General features: G+C 43.6%; 1 protein-coding gene and 1 pseudogene across 6 annotated transcripts in view; both read left to right on the top strand.

Moving 5' to 3' along the window:
• CFAP221 (cilia and flagella associated protein 221) overlaps window positions 1–14485 on the top strand; it is a 132052-nt gene that overhangs the window by 16448 nt on the left and 101119 nt on the right. For all 6 annotated transcript variants that reach the window (XR_006656766.2, XM_045203161.2, XM_024569687.3 and 3 more), the window contains 3 exons: window positions 10247–10333; window positions 10479–10577; window positions 13926–14026. Coding sequence is in view for 5 of the 6 variants with exons in the window: in XM_045203161.2 (XP_045059096.2) it covers window positions 10247–10333; window positions 10479–10577; window positions 13926–14026 (287 nt within the window). In the remaining variant the exon portion in view is untranslated. The remainder of the gene's footprint in view (window positions 1–10246; window positions 10334–10478; window positions 10578–13925; window positions 14027–14485) is intronic.
• LOC139440671 (glyceraldehyde-3-phosphate dehydrogenase-like) lies at window positions 860–1854 on the top strand (annotated as a pseudogene).

Raw genomic sequence — 14485 nt, 5'->3', positions numbered from 1 at the left:
GGTGGGCCAGCCCAGGTCGGTGTGTTGTGGCACTGCCTGTGGGGGAGGGGTCAGAGAGGGAACAATGCTGCTTGCTCAGCTCTCAGCTTTCAGTCACTTCCTCCTCTACGCACAAGCAAATTGGGCTTTTCTGGTGCTGATTCCCAGGTGGGTGGGCTTGTGTACATTCTAGGACCTCGGGGTTCCCTCCAACAAACTCTCTTGTGAGGTTGGGAGTTTCTCCTGCTGTGGTAACTACCACAGGTCTTTATAGCCAGAGGTTTCGAGACTTTGGTTTCCTGTGCTGGAAACCTGGGTTGTGGGTCTGTCTCGCTCTCTAGTTGTTCCTCCTGGTTTATCTGCATGTGAATGTGGGACCACCAGCCACTGCCTGGCATACCTGGTCCTCCAACCACCACCTTGCTGTGTGTTCTCTCGGCCCCAGCTGCCTGTCTCCCTCCCACCTACCAGTTTGGATGAATGTTTCTTCTTTAACTCCTTGGTTGTCACACTTACATACAATTCAATTTTCTGGCAGTTCTGGGGTTTTTTTTGTTTTTAAATTTGTTGTTGTCCTTCTTTTGGTTGTGTGAGGAGGCAAAATGTACCTATCTATGCCTCCATCTTGGCCAGAAGTCTCAAGAATATAATGATTAAACATGAATTTAAAACCACGATAGGCTCTCTGCTCCTCCTGTTCAACAGACAGTCATGTCTTCCTGCACAGTGCCAGACTCAACCCTGAAACATGATAGTGAAGATCAGAGTGAACAGATTTGTCCTAACTGGGTGCCTCGTCACCAGGGTTGCTTTATACTCTGGCTAAGTGGATGTTGTCACCATCAATGATCCTTTCATTGACCTCAACTACGTGCTCTACATGTTCCAGCATGATTCTACTCATGGCAAGTTCAAAGACACAGTCAAGGCTGAGAACAGGAAGCTTGTCATCAACGGAAATCCATCTCCATCTTACAGGAGCGAGATCCTGCCAACATCAAGTGGGCTGATGCTGGTGCTGAATATACTGTGGAGTCCATTGGTGTCTTCACTACCATAGAGAAGGCTGGGGCTCACTTGAAGGGTGGAGCCAAGAGGGTCATCATCTCTGTCCCTTCTGCAGATGCCCCCATGTTTGTGATGGGTGTGAACCATGACAGGTATGACAGCTCCATGAAGATTGTCAGCAATGCCTCCTGCACCACCAACTGCTTGGCCCCCCTGGCCGAGGTCATCCATGATGACTTTGGCATCATGGAGGGACTCATGACCACAGTTCATGCCATCGCTGCCACCCAGAAAACCATGGATGGTCCCTCTGGCAAGCTGTGGCATGATGGCCGAGGGACTGCCCAGAACATCATCCCTGCTTCTGCTGGAGCTGCCAAGACTGTGGCAAGGTCATCCCTGAGCTCATTGGCATAGCCTTCCATGTCCCCACTCCCAATGTGTCAGTTGTGGATCTGACCTGCTGCCTGGAGAAAGCTGCCAATGCGATGACATCAAGAAGGTAGTGAAGCAGGCATCAGAGGGCCCCCTCAATGACATCCTGGGCTATACTAAGGACCAGGTTGTCTCCTGTGACTTTAACAGTGACAGCCACTCCTTCACCATCAGAACCAGGGCTGATATTACCCTCAATGACCACTCTGTCAAGCTCATTTCCTGGTATGACAATTTGGCTATAGCAACAGGGTGCTGGACCTTATAGTCCACATGGCCTCCAAGGAGTAAGAGCCCTGTGAACCACCAGCCCCAGCAACAGGAAGAGAAGCTTTCAGTTGCTGGGGAGTCCTTGCCCAAATCGATCCCCCAACACACTAGAATCTCCTGACCTCCAGTTTCTGTCCTAGACCCCCTGAAGAGGGGAGGGGCTTAGGGAGCCCTACCTTGTCATGCACCATCAATAAAGTCCATTGTACCCACCCCTCAAAAAAATAATAAAAGAAAACCACAATAAATTGTTCATTAACATTTGAGATTGATCTAGATCTAGTTGAAGAAGTGAAAGCATTTTCTCAGATTCATATTGAAATCAATGTTACGATTTATTTTAAAATTTAAAATACTGATGTCCAGTTTTCTCAAAACCAAGATCTCTTAAATTCCTTTTTCCTTCTGTGTTAAGGTTTTGTCTGGGAAACCATATTTATTAATTAAGTAATCAGTTTCCCCATGATAAACTAGTGTTGATGTTGCCAGGCCAGACCAAAGTTGTTAGCCTCTACAGCCTCACCTTACATAAATACACAGTTCCTCAGCCTTCCTGAAATAATAGTGTTAGTCTTCAATTTCCTAGTGCAGTCATTAGAGACCTACCCCCCACCCCACCATATATTCCAGCAGCCTCTGTTACAGATGGGGAGAGGGAGACCTAAGTAAAGAGGCTCCCTCCCTTGCCTCAGTTCTTGTCTCGCCCACAAGGGAATAATTCAAGTGAGAGACAACCCCATATAGTGGAAACAAGACATCAAGTTTATTTATGAAACATATACAAGCACAAAGCTGTAAGCAGACACCTGCATAGTATAAATGCCCCATGTACAGAGGAAATAAAGTTGTTAGTAAGTTTGTTGGTAAGTTGGTGAGTTTGTTCTATGTACTTGAGCCGAGACTACAAGAGGGTACTTAGCTAATCTAAGTATGCCGACTGTTGGGGTTCAGGGGTTTTATACCTTAGCTAGTTTCTAGATTCCCCCTCTTTCTTCCCCTCAGAAATAATGTACAGCTACAAAGATTTTCTGTAGTAAAGGCTCTTTGTCTTAGTGAAATTATTACAGAAGCTCCCTTTCCCAGCATGGAATCTCAAGGACTACACCATCCCCACTCTTCCTGTATGATTCCTGTTTGTGATGTTCAGAACACCTGGCAATTTTAATGAGATTGCTACAGAAGCTTACAGAAGCCCCTATTCTCAGCAGTCCCAAGGACTCTTCCCCTCCTTCTGTGCTATTTTGCTTGTAAAGCTGGGGATACCTGTCAACCTAGCAGTCCTGATGAGCTCAGGACTGCTGAGTTAATTGGTGAGACAATTCTTCCTTTTGCTTCTAGCCTCCTGTATTAAATACTTGGTTAGATTGTAATGGTGAGGGCCCTGCCTTTAATTCTCCTCTGGCCACTCATTTCTTGCTGCTACTTAACACCTCTCCTCGGTGTGCGAGGGTGGAGAGCGGTGAAGCCCCCGTGTGAACACAGTGCATCTTTTGGAGCATCAGTTTTACTCTCTTATTTTAGAGAAATGCATTATAGAGCAAAATTTTAGAGTAAAATGCATGATCAACGTGCATTTTAAGATAAAAGCACTTTAAAGAACATACAAGGCTGCTTGAATTTTGTTCCCAGATCCCTGGGGTTAAGTATTAACCTTTCCTAAAAAGCTGTGCCACTGAGGGGAGGTATTAAAGACCCCAACTTCAAGTCTGAAATTTTGTGTTTGGGAAAATACTATAAGTGCTTGGGGTTAAAGGTTAGCCCCTACTAACTCCAAGCCAACATTTCAGTGGCGAGTGGAATTTGTTCTGCCCTGTGGGGCTGAGGGAGGGAAGAGTGGAACCCCCTGAGAGGACACAGAAGGGCACCTGTGGAGAGCAGAGATTAGAGGGGGAGTGAAGAGAACTGTGGGCAGAACTTGGGAAATCCCTGTGAATCTTGAGTAAAAACTGTTAAACCCTTTGGTTGAATGGGTTTTTGTTTGTTTGTTGTGGGATCAGTTCTGAAAAACTGAAGCAGGGGCTGAATTTGATGTGGTGCCCTATGGCGGCAACATCAAGGTCAGGAGGACCCACAGGGCCAAGAGAAGGTCAGCCCCTAGTGGACTAAAGATCTTAGAGGATTGGGGGACATCTACTGACCCCAAAATTGGAAGACAGGGTAAGATTTTAAGCAATGCTGAAGGGTAACACTGAGTTGCTCATGCTTTCTTATGTTTTCAAATGAACTTTTATTATTAATTTAAATACTTCTAAACACTTCCTTTGCCTTCTTAAGGCTTTTTCCCCCTTGGAATTATTATTTTTTCTAGTTTTAGTTACAAATGGAAAGGCAGGAATGCCATTTTAGTCCTGAAAAGATATTATTTTTAACAATTTAAAACATGAAACTGACCTGCTGATAAAAAGAACAAAAGAAAAACTAAGAAACGCAGTTCAGGCACTGAGATACGGTGAGCTATGAGACAATGGGTTGTAGTAGAAGGAACTCTAGACCACAGCTCTAGACAGGGTTCTAGACCTGACTCTACCACTTAACCCTGTGTGCTGTGAGTGGTATGAAACTACAGTGTCTTCATGTAACAAGGGATTGTACTCAATGTCCTCTTAGTCCTTCTGGGGCTCAACAACACAATCTTCGATAGGACTAGGGGCATGGATTATTATAGCATGCAGTGAGTATTTGCAACCAAAAATTGACAATTGCAAACTTAATAAAATATCCCGTGTTCCCAGTGTATTTTGGAAGTCATTCTCTTGGATGTTGACTTTGTTTTCTAAACTGTAGAGAGCAAGTAGTTCATTTTTTACTTTAATTTGTTAGGTTTTGTTACTGTTTGAAGTTTATTTTTAAAACTCATTGGCAAACATGTCCCCTGGAATGGTCTTAGGCAACATGTGGTTTTTGTTGTTATTGTTGTTGTTGTTGTTGTTTTGTGTTTGGTTTCTTTTGCTGAGCATAATGTTTTCTTTTTAAAAATTTTTTATTGTTATTCAATTACAGTTGTCTGCATTTTCTCCCCATCCCTCCACCCCTCCCCAGCTGAACTCACCTCCCTACCCCGCCTCCACCCTCTCTCTTGATTTTGTCCATGTGTCCTTTACAGTAGTTCCTGTAAACCCCTCTCCCAACTGTCCCCTTCCCTCTCCCCTCTGGCAACATGTGGTTTAAATGTCCTTGTGAGAAGGATTCGCCCCCTACCACCATCACTAGGTTCTCTTGACTGCCTTCTTAGACTCCCACTGTCTACCATGTGGAACGGTGGTGGGCCCAACCTTTCAGTCTTAGCAAGTCTTTGTTTCACTTCAGATGCCAAGTAAAGAGCTGAAAATCTTCTTCCTGATTTTACTCTTCCCTATTTAGGTAAACCTAAATAGCTAAATTTTCATTTGAGTCTGTTATTTTTTTCTTTTCTTTTTTAATAGTAATGTATGGACTTTATTTCTTTTTTTAAATATATTTATTGATTATTCTATTACAGTTATCCCATTTCCCGCCCCCCTCTCTCCACTCCATCCTGCCCACCCCCTCCCTCCCACATTCCCCCCCTATAGTTCATGTCCATGGGTCATACATATAAGTTCTTTGGCTTCTACATTTCCTACACTATTCTTACCCTCCCCCTGTCTATTTTCCACCTATCATCTATGCTACTTATTCTCTGTACCTTTCCCCCCCTCTCCTCCTCCCACTCCCTATTGACAACCCTCCATGTGATCCCCATCTCTATTGGTTCTGTTCCTGTTCTAGCTGTTTGCCTAGTTTGCTCTTGTTTTTGTTTTAGGTGTGGTTGTTAATAACTGTGAGTTTGCTGTCATTTTTACTGTTCCTATTTTTTATCTTCTTTTTCTTAGATAAATCCCTTTAACATTTCATATAATAAGGGTTTGGTGATGATGAACTCCTTTAACTTGACCTTATCTGAGAAGCACTTTATCTTCCCTTCCATTCTAAATGATAGCTTTGCTGGATACAGTAATCTTGGATATAGGCCCTTGCCTTTCATGACTTGGAATACTTCTTGCCAGCCCCTTCTTGCCTCTAAGGTCTCTTTGGAGAAATCAGCTGACAGTCTTATGGGAACTCCTTTATAGGTAACTGTTCTTTTCTCTTGCTGCTTCTAAGATTCTCTCCTGTTTAATCTTAGGTGGTGTAATTATGATGTGCCTTGGTGTGTTCCTCCTTGGGTCCAGCTTCTTTGGGACTCTCTGAGCTTCCTGGACTTCCTGGAAGACTATTTCCTTTGCCAGATGAGGGAAGTTCTCCTTCATTATTTGTTCAAATAAGTTTTCAATTTTTTTGTTCTTTCTCTTCTCCTTCTGGCACCGCTATAATTCGGATGTTGGAACGTTTCAAGATGTCTTGGAGGTTCCTAAGCCTCTCCTCATTTTTCCGAGTTCTTGTTTCTTCATTCTTTTCTGGTTGGATGTTTCTTTCTTCCTTCTGGTCCACACCGTTGATTTGAGTCCCAGTTTCCTTTGCATCACTATTGGTTCCCTGTACATTTTCCTTTGTTTCTCTTAGCATAGCCTTCATTTTTTCATCTGATTTTCGAACAAATTCAACCAATTCTGTGAGCGTGTTGATAACCAGTGTTTTGAACTGTGCATCCGATAGGTTGGCTATCTCTTCCTCGCTTAGTTGTATTTTTTCTGGAGCTTTGAAGTGTTCTGTCATTTGGGCCTCTTTTTTTTTTTTTTTTTTTTTTTTTTTTGTCTTGGTGCATCTGTTACTTAAAGGGGCAGAGCCTTAGGTGTTCACCAGGGCGGGGTAACACTGGTCGCTGCGCTGTGACGCTGTACATGGTGGAGGGGCTGAGAGGGAGCAATGGCACCCGCTCCACTCTCCACCGGACCTCAATCTTTCACTCCGCTACCCACAATCAAACTGGGCCCCTCTGGTGCTGGTTCCTGAGTGGGTGGGCTTGTGCACGCCCTAGGCCCCTGTGGGTCTCTCCAATGACCTCTCCTGTGAGGCTGGGAGTCTCTCCTGCTGCCGCCCCAACCCCCACGGGCGTTTTCAATCAGAGGTTTGTGGCTTTATTTCCCGGTGCTGGAGCCCTGGGTTGCGTGGTCTGCTTCACTCCCCGCCGTTCGTCCTGGTTTATCTGTGTGCAAATGTGGGGCCGCGGGGTGCTACCTGCCGCTCTGCCTGCCCCTTTCTCCGCCACTCTGAGTCTGGCCCTCGCAGTTTATCTGTGCGAATGTGGGGCCGCAGGGTCTGCTAGTGGTCCGACTGCCTGCCCCGTTCGTCCCATGCTCCGCCAGTCTCAGTCCCGCCATGGCCACGGGAGTGCTCTCCGCCCCGGCTGCCCGTCTCCACCCCTCCTACCGGTCTGGATGAATGTTTATTTTTTATTTCCTTGGTGTCGGACTTCCTTGCCGTTCGATTTTCTGTCAGTTCTGGTTGTGTGAGGAGGCGCAGTGTGTCTACCTACGTCGCCATCTTGGTTCTCTATGTCTATTTTTTTTCTTTATTGATCCAAATACATAATTCCATATCAAGGATCTTGTAAAGATTAATATGGAAACTCTAGCCACATAATATTATCACGAACGTGATCTATATTGTTTTATTCTTTAAGGAAGTCATTCAGTATTTTCATATTACTAATTGTTTCTCACTTGACAGTACAAACATCATCTCCTGAATTCCAGGGTGCAGCTTTCACTCACAAAACAGGTAGTGGGCATGGTACATTTGCTCTGCTACACTCAGTTTGGAGGAGGCATCAGGTTTTTGTTTTCAAAATTGAAATCTGGCTCAGCCCCTCACCCACAGGTGTTGGCTGGGTGTCTAGTCTCTGGAGTTTCAGCTCCTGTCTCCCTTGGGAGCATTCCAGAATACTGGGACACCTGAGCCAGCCCACCTGCCTCTGGTCTTTAGCCTGTGATGCTACCGGTTGCAAACTGACTAAGCCAATGAAGTTGTTTCTCATTGATCATCTGACCCTGATGGGAGGTGGGAACCACAGGTCCCCTCCCAAGAGCCCTTTTGTTATGTAGTGTACTACAATGAAAACAACTCCAAGAAGAAATTCTGTTGTACATATAAACCCTGATTAACAAGAAGGTCAAAAAATCATCAGACTTGGATCTCCAAGAAGTCTGAGCCATAGCTTCCTGCAGGGAAGCTTTGCAGGCAGCAATACTGTTGGTAGGATTGGCCGACCTTCCAACTGGCTGACAAAATTTTTAAAAATTCTGTGAAGTGTCAAACACACAACCTAAGGGGATCCTGGGCCTTTGAATGTCATTCCAAAGGAGAATGGGCTCTGGGCTGGCTCACCTGAATCTCATAACCCTTTTGTTCAAGAGCAGAAATGCCTATTTCTATACGTGTATCCTAAGCATCCCTTAGGCTAATACAGAAGACCCATCAAGTGTCAGTTCAGGTGAGCATACCTGTAGCACTCTCGGTGGCCACCTCTGGAGTGTGGACTGTGGTACAGGATCTTTCAGGGCACACTGAGCCCTTCTGGAGTGCAGGTTACTGATTTCTCCTAAGCTTAACCACCCCTGGGGTGCACATTAAAACCAGTTCATACGCCCTTGTTTATTGCACTGTCCTTACTAAATTAAAGTACATGACAAACAATATAACCACCTCTATAACCACATCTGCTCCCAGTTCTTCCTGGACTCTAGCTCGAGGCCTTCATAGTCCTTCCTGCATGACAAGTATGGGGATAGAACTCTTCTGAAGACTCTCAGAACCTGGGGTTGAGTGGCTACCTCTCCATCTCCAGGCAGGTGCCACCACCCCAGGCACAGGCTCCAAGGATCCTGGGTCCCAGAATACCTGTCCTCTCAGTCTGTCCTGGAAGGACACATCCCAGGGGTAGTACCCGAGGAGCTCACAACTTCACCAAGACTACACCCCTATGCAGGTCTCCTTGGAGTTCAAGAGATATCTTTGAAACCTTTTTTTTTTCAGGCTTTTAATATATAAGGTCTGTCCAGAAAGTATCAAGCCATGCACTATGAAAAATAGAGACATTTATTGAAGAAGATACAAGAAAAAGTGTACATAGGACAATGACATCTAGTCCCCTTCAAAGTAGGCACCTTGGGACCTCACACAGTTCTCACAATTGCCATCAGCTGCCCCGTTGTATTTTCCTGAATCTCATCGATGGTCTGAAATCTCTTTCATTTCATAGGTGATTTTAGTTTTGGGAAACTCAGAAGTCACAGGGTGCCAAATCTAGACTGTCGGGGGCTGAGTCACCTGGGTGATTTGATGTTTTACCAAAAAAACTCTGCATAAGACGTGATGCACAAGTGGGTGTGTTGTCATGATGAAGCTGCCAATCTCTAGCTGCCCGTAGCTGTGGCCTTCTGAATCATCCAAATAGTTTCTGCGAAGGGATGTTCAAGCTTATTGCAAAATCTGACGGCCACACAGTACACATGCTCACTCAATGGTATTACCACCCCAGCCAAGTACTACAATGAAGTCATCATTGTTCACAAATCTGCATTCCAGTCCACTCTCCTTGGCTGCCAGGTTACATCAGTATCACACAAATCATTGTTATTATATTAGCAATGGTTGGACTTTTTCCAGACAGACTATTTCATATGTATGTGTATATGTAGATATAGGTATAGGTATAGGTATAGATAAAGATATAGATAGATAGGGAGAGGGAGAGAGAGATGCCAAAACAGGGTCACATAAATTGTGGTACATTGTGAATGTTCACAGGTGACAAATGAGAACTTTTAACAAATGCAAATACCAATGTAACCTCACCAGGAAATAATGTCTGTAACCTAATTTAGGGCTTTAATAAATGTGAGGACTTGGGCAATGGGCTCAGTGATAGGTCCAGCCTCTGGCCTAGACTTTGGAAACCAAAGACCTCTTAACTGTTCCTTGGCCCAGATGAAGCCCTGATGCCCAGAAACTAAATTTCTTGCTCCCCACTCAAACAGAGGAAGGAAAAACACCTCTACTCAGAGACCCAGTTAATTTATCCAGCAGGTTGTCCTGTTTCACAGTGTTGGCCTCCTATCACCATCAGAGAACTCCTAACCTTGAGTTCCTTTAAATTTGCCCCAGGGGCGGATTGGAGCCTATCCTAGCCACACTCTTTTTTTCTGATTTTTTAACTACCTAAGTGTCTCGGGGTCCCCAGGACCAGTGGCATGTAATTAGAGAAACTGTGAGAGTTGGTGGATGGCTGGCTTCTTAGCTCAGTTGAATCCCAGTGCTAAATTCAGTTTAACAAGAAGATACATACCTGGGGGGAAGGAGGAGGGTACATGCCTGGGGAACCCTGGGAGGTGGGGTGCAGCCTCTAGTGAAGTCCATAAGCTGGACAGAAGGCACATGGGGATATGTTATTATTCATTAAATGGTGTTTGTTGTGTTTATTTTATTATTCTTTAAATGTCATGTGATGGATTTAAAATACATTTTAAAATTAAAAAATACATTGTATTCTCTCAAATCCCTTTAGGAACAAGGTGAAGGATAAATAAATGAGGAAATGAATGTGCAAATAGATAAAACAGTGTGTTTATTCTGAATGCTGCTTTTTCTCTTCCAGCATCTGGTCAATGTTTCCAACGAAGATGTACATGTTCATATTTTGCCCCCACAGACCAAATACTTTCAGATCAACTACGTGAAAAAGGTATGTGCTATTGGACAGCCTGTTCACCCTGGTGTTCTTTGTGGGGTTGTGGTTTTCTGTGTCACAGGTCAGGTGTGTAGAGTGTTGTTACCAGCGTCCTGCAGTCTGAGTGACCTGTCCCAACGAGAGACCCCTTTTCTTCTAGGAACACCACCTTGTCCCTGGCTTGTCCCTCACGGTCACCATTACATTTTCTCCAGATGAGTGGCGATATTATTATGACTGCATCCGTGTTCACTGTAAGGTAAGTTTCTTCAAATCAGGTGTTGGAGGGTGGGGTTGGTGTCAAAACTAATATCCTCAAGGGAAGGAGAGAGATGGAATGACAGTTATGAACTTTCCCAGCCCAGTGCCTGGTGTTCCTTGTTCAGCCCATCTGAGTGGCATGAGGGTCCTTGTGTCCAGCGGGTCCCAGGTGGGACTCATTAGGCTGCTGAGATCTGGGCAGAGCCACGAGACAGTTTGCTATAGGTTTCCCACCTGCCCTGGCTTAAAAACCTCATTTATCATGGGATACTGGGAATTGAAGGCTTTTTCAAATAACTTAGCCACACTCCTTTAACAACTAGATTAAAAAATTACCAAGAACCCCAATTGGCGTTTATAAATACTGAGGCCTAGATCATATCTTATGTGGAAATATCCGCAGAGGCAGCCCTAGGGGTCTGCAGAGCAGTGGGAGCCTATGTGGCCAGACCCCAAATGGCTGACTGTGCTGTGTGACTTCTTAAGAGCCTTTTCTAGGTCACCCAATTCAGCCAGAGTCAGCTGCTGAGCTGTCAGTCCTTCTCCAAAAACGGTCACTTCCACACTTCCCTCTGCTCTGTATTCCAGCCCCAACTCGTGTAAGATGAGAAGGCTTAAGGTTAACTAAATTTAATTTTTCAAAACTAAAATGGAAGAGTATGCATTAGTAACAAGTGAGTTTCCATTTTTTTTAAAGGAAAAGAAAAAAAACCTAAAACTAAAACTAGAATATTGCTTTCAGCAGGAATATTCTGTACAAGAACACAAATCCCTAGACCACGCATTATATAGAGTGCCCAGAATGTTTCCTGCTCTTACTAATAGTAATGCTAAAATACCTTACATTTATGCAGTACTTGAAACTTTTTAAAAATACATATTTTATTTACTATGCTATTACAGTTGTCCCATTCTCCCCCCCCGTATTCCCCTCAGCCCTGTACCCCCACGCATTGTCACCCCCTTAGTTCATGTCCATGGGTCGTACATACAAGTTCTTTGGCTCCTACATTTCCCATACTAGTCTTAACCTCCCCCTGTCTGTTTTGTACCTACTATTTATGCTACTTATTCCCTGTACCTTTTCCCCCTCTCTCCCCCTCCACCTCCCTACTGATAACCTTCCATGTGATATCCATTTCTGTGGTTCTGTTCCTGTTCTAGTTGTTTGCTTAGTTTGTTTTTTTTGTTTTTGTTTTTTTAGGTTTGGTTGTTGATAGTTGTGTTTGTTGTTATTTTAATGTTCATGGTTTTTTTTTTATCATCTTCATTTTCTTAGATAAGTCCTTTTAACATTTCACATAATAAGGGCTTGTTGATGAAGAACTCCTTTAATTGACCTTATCTGGGAAGCACTTTGCCTGTCCTTTCATTCTAAATGATAGCTTTACTGGGTAGAGTAATCTTGGATGTAGGTTCTTGCCTTTCATGACTTGGAATACTTCTTTCCAGCCCCTTCTTGACTGCAAGGTTTCTTTGGAGAAATCAGCTGAGAGTCTTATGGGAAGTCCTTTGTAGGTAACTGTCTTCTTTCCTCTTGCTGCTTTTAAGATTCTCTCCTTATCTTTAAATCTTGGGTAATTTAATTATGATGTGCCTTGGTGTGTGCTTCCTTGGGTCCAACTTGTTTGGGACTCTCTGAGCTCCCTGGACTTCATGGAAGTCTATTTCCTTAGACAGATTGGGGGAGTTCTCCTTCATTATGTTTTCAAACAAGTTTTCAATTTCTTGCTGTTGTTCTTCTCCTTCTGACACCCCTATGATTCGGATGTTGGAATGTTTAAACTTGTCCTGGAGGTTCCTAAGCCTCTCATCATTTGTCTGAATTCTTGTTTCTTCATTCTTTTCTGGTTGAATGTTTCTTTCTTCCTTCTGGTCCAACCCGTTGATTTGAGTCCTGGTTTCCTTACTGTCACTGTTGGTTCCCTGTATATATTTCTTTATTTCACTTTTCAAAGCCTTCACTTCTTCCTCTATTCTTGTGACCATACTCAACCATTTCTGTGAGCATCTGATTACCAGTGTTTTGAACTGTGCATCTGCTAGATTGGCTCTCTCTTCATTGCTTAGTTGTATTTTTTTCTGGAGCTTTGATCTGTTCTTTCATTTGGGCCATTTTTTGTTTGTTTCAGCATGCCTGTTATGTAGTAAGGGGCAGAGCCTTAGGCATTCACCAAGGTGGGGCAACCCACGTTGCTTCCTTGTGGTGCTGTATGTGGGGAAGGGGTCTGAGAGGGAACATTGGCACTTGCTGGGCTCTTGGTGGTTTTCAGTCACTTCCTCTGTTAACCACAAGCAAATTGGGTCCTTCTGGTGCTGATTCCCAGGTAGGTGGGTTTGTGTACATTCCAGAACCCTGTGGGTCTCTCCAACAAACTCTCCTGTGAGGCTGGGAGTTTCTCTCACCTCCGCAACACCCATAGATTTTTTTCAGTCAGAGGTTTTGAGGCTTTATTTCCCCACGTTGGAACTCTGGGTTGCTTGGTCTGTCTCACTCCCCTGTTGTTCCTATTGGTTTATCTGCATGCAAATATGGGACCGCAAGCCGCTGCCTTGCCTGCCCTGGTCCGCCCCAATCCTCTAGCTGCCACCCTGCCATGTGTACTCTCCGCCCTGGCTGCCCATCTCTGCCCCTCCTACTGCTCTGGATGTATGTTTCTTCTTTAAGTCCTTGGTTGTCGGACTTACATACAGTTCGATTTTCTGGCAGTTCTGGTTGTTTTTTGTTTTTAAATTTGTTATTGTCCTTCTTTTGGTTTGTGTAAGGAGGCACAGTGTATCTACCTATACTTCCATCTTGGCTGGTAGTTACCTTCAACTTTTTAAAGTTGTCATCTACTTTAACTCTTGAAAAGACCTTTAAGGAAAGGCAGAATATCCCTCATTTTGGAAAGGAAGAAACAAGGCCTGGAGAAGTTGAAGGTCATGCTTAAGGTCCTATATTATGCAGGACTGGAAGTGGTTCTCTGTTTATGTTCAGCTCTGGATTAGCTGATTCTGTGCTGGTTTCTCTTTCTCTAAGGCCATGAAAGATCGTGTTTCCCTATAACTTTCTGAAATTGAAAGAAAACTACCATCTTCATATCTACATGAAGGAATCATTATTTTTACCTTCCTGCATAATAGTCAATATTATTTCAATGAGATATATTTAAAATTATTTGCATTTTATTTATAGCTAAGAAAAAATCTATATATTTTAAATGTATTTAAACACTCAGGTTTCTTAAGGAAATACTTTTTCTAAAAATATATTTTAATGATAAAAATAAAGTATCTACTAGTTCATCTTCAAAACTTTTAGTCTTCAGTATGATAAATGTGACTTTTTTCTCATTAATTTTAGGGTGATGACACTTTGTTTATTCCCATCCATGCTTATCCTGTCATGAACACACTGGATTTTCCCTCATTTATAAATCTATCAAATGTTCTACTTGGTGAAAGGTGAGTTACCAAATGAAATTACCAAATGTGAAAAGTTAAGAGACAATATATAAAAACTTAGAGTTGTATTTTTCCTAAAGGAAGGTTATCTTTCTAGCTGAGTTAGACCTGACTTGTAATTGCAAAGGGGAAAAAGCACAAAAAAAAGTCAAAATATTATAAGCAAGAAAGGGAATTAACTGGGTCATTTAACTGAAAGGTGCAAGATGAATCTTCAGGCATGGCTGGGTCTGGAAGTTTAAAGCAGGTTGCAGGAACCTGACTTTCCCCATATCTTGGTTTTCTACAGGCCTCTTTCTCGGCCTCTTCTTCACGGGGGAAACACAGCCGCCAGGAGCTGCAAATACTATTGGCATCCCGGGTCATTGGAGGGGCTGGAGGGGTTGGGGGTATTTAAGCAAAGTCCTAGGACTGAGTCTTATTGGACCAACTTGGAGCTCATGCCCATCTATTAATCAA

Source organism: Desmodus rotundus, chromosome 2, assembly GCF_022682495.2.
Source record: "Desmodus rotundus isolate HL8 chromosome 2, HLdesRot8A.1, whole genome shotgun sequence".
Lineage (NCBI taxonomy): Eukaryota > Metazoa > Chordata > Mammalia > Chiroptera > Phyllostomidae > Desmodus > Desmodus rotundus.
This window is presented reverse-complemented; position numbering and strand designations above follow the sequence as displayed.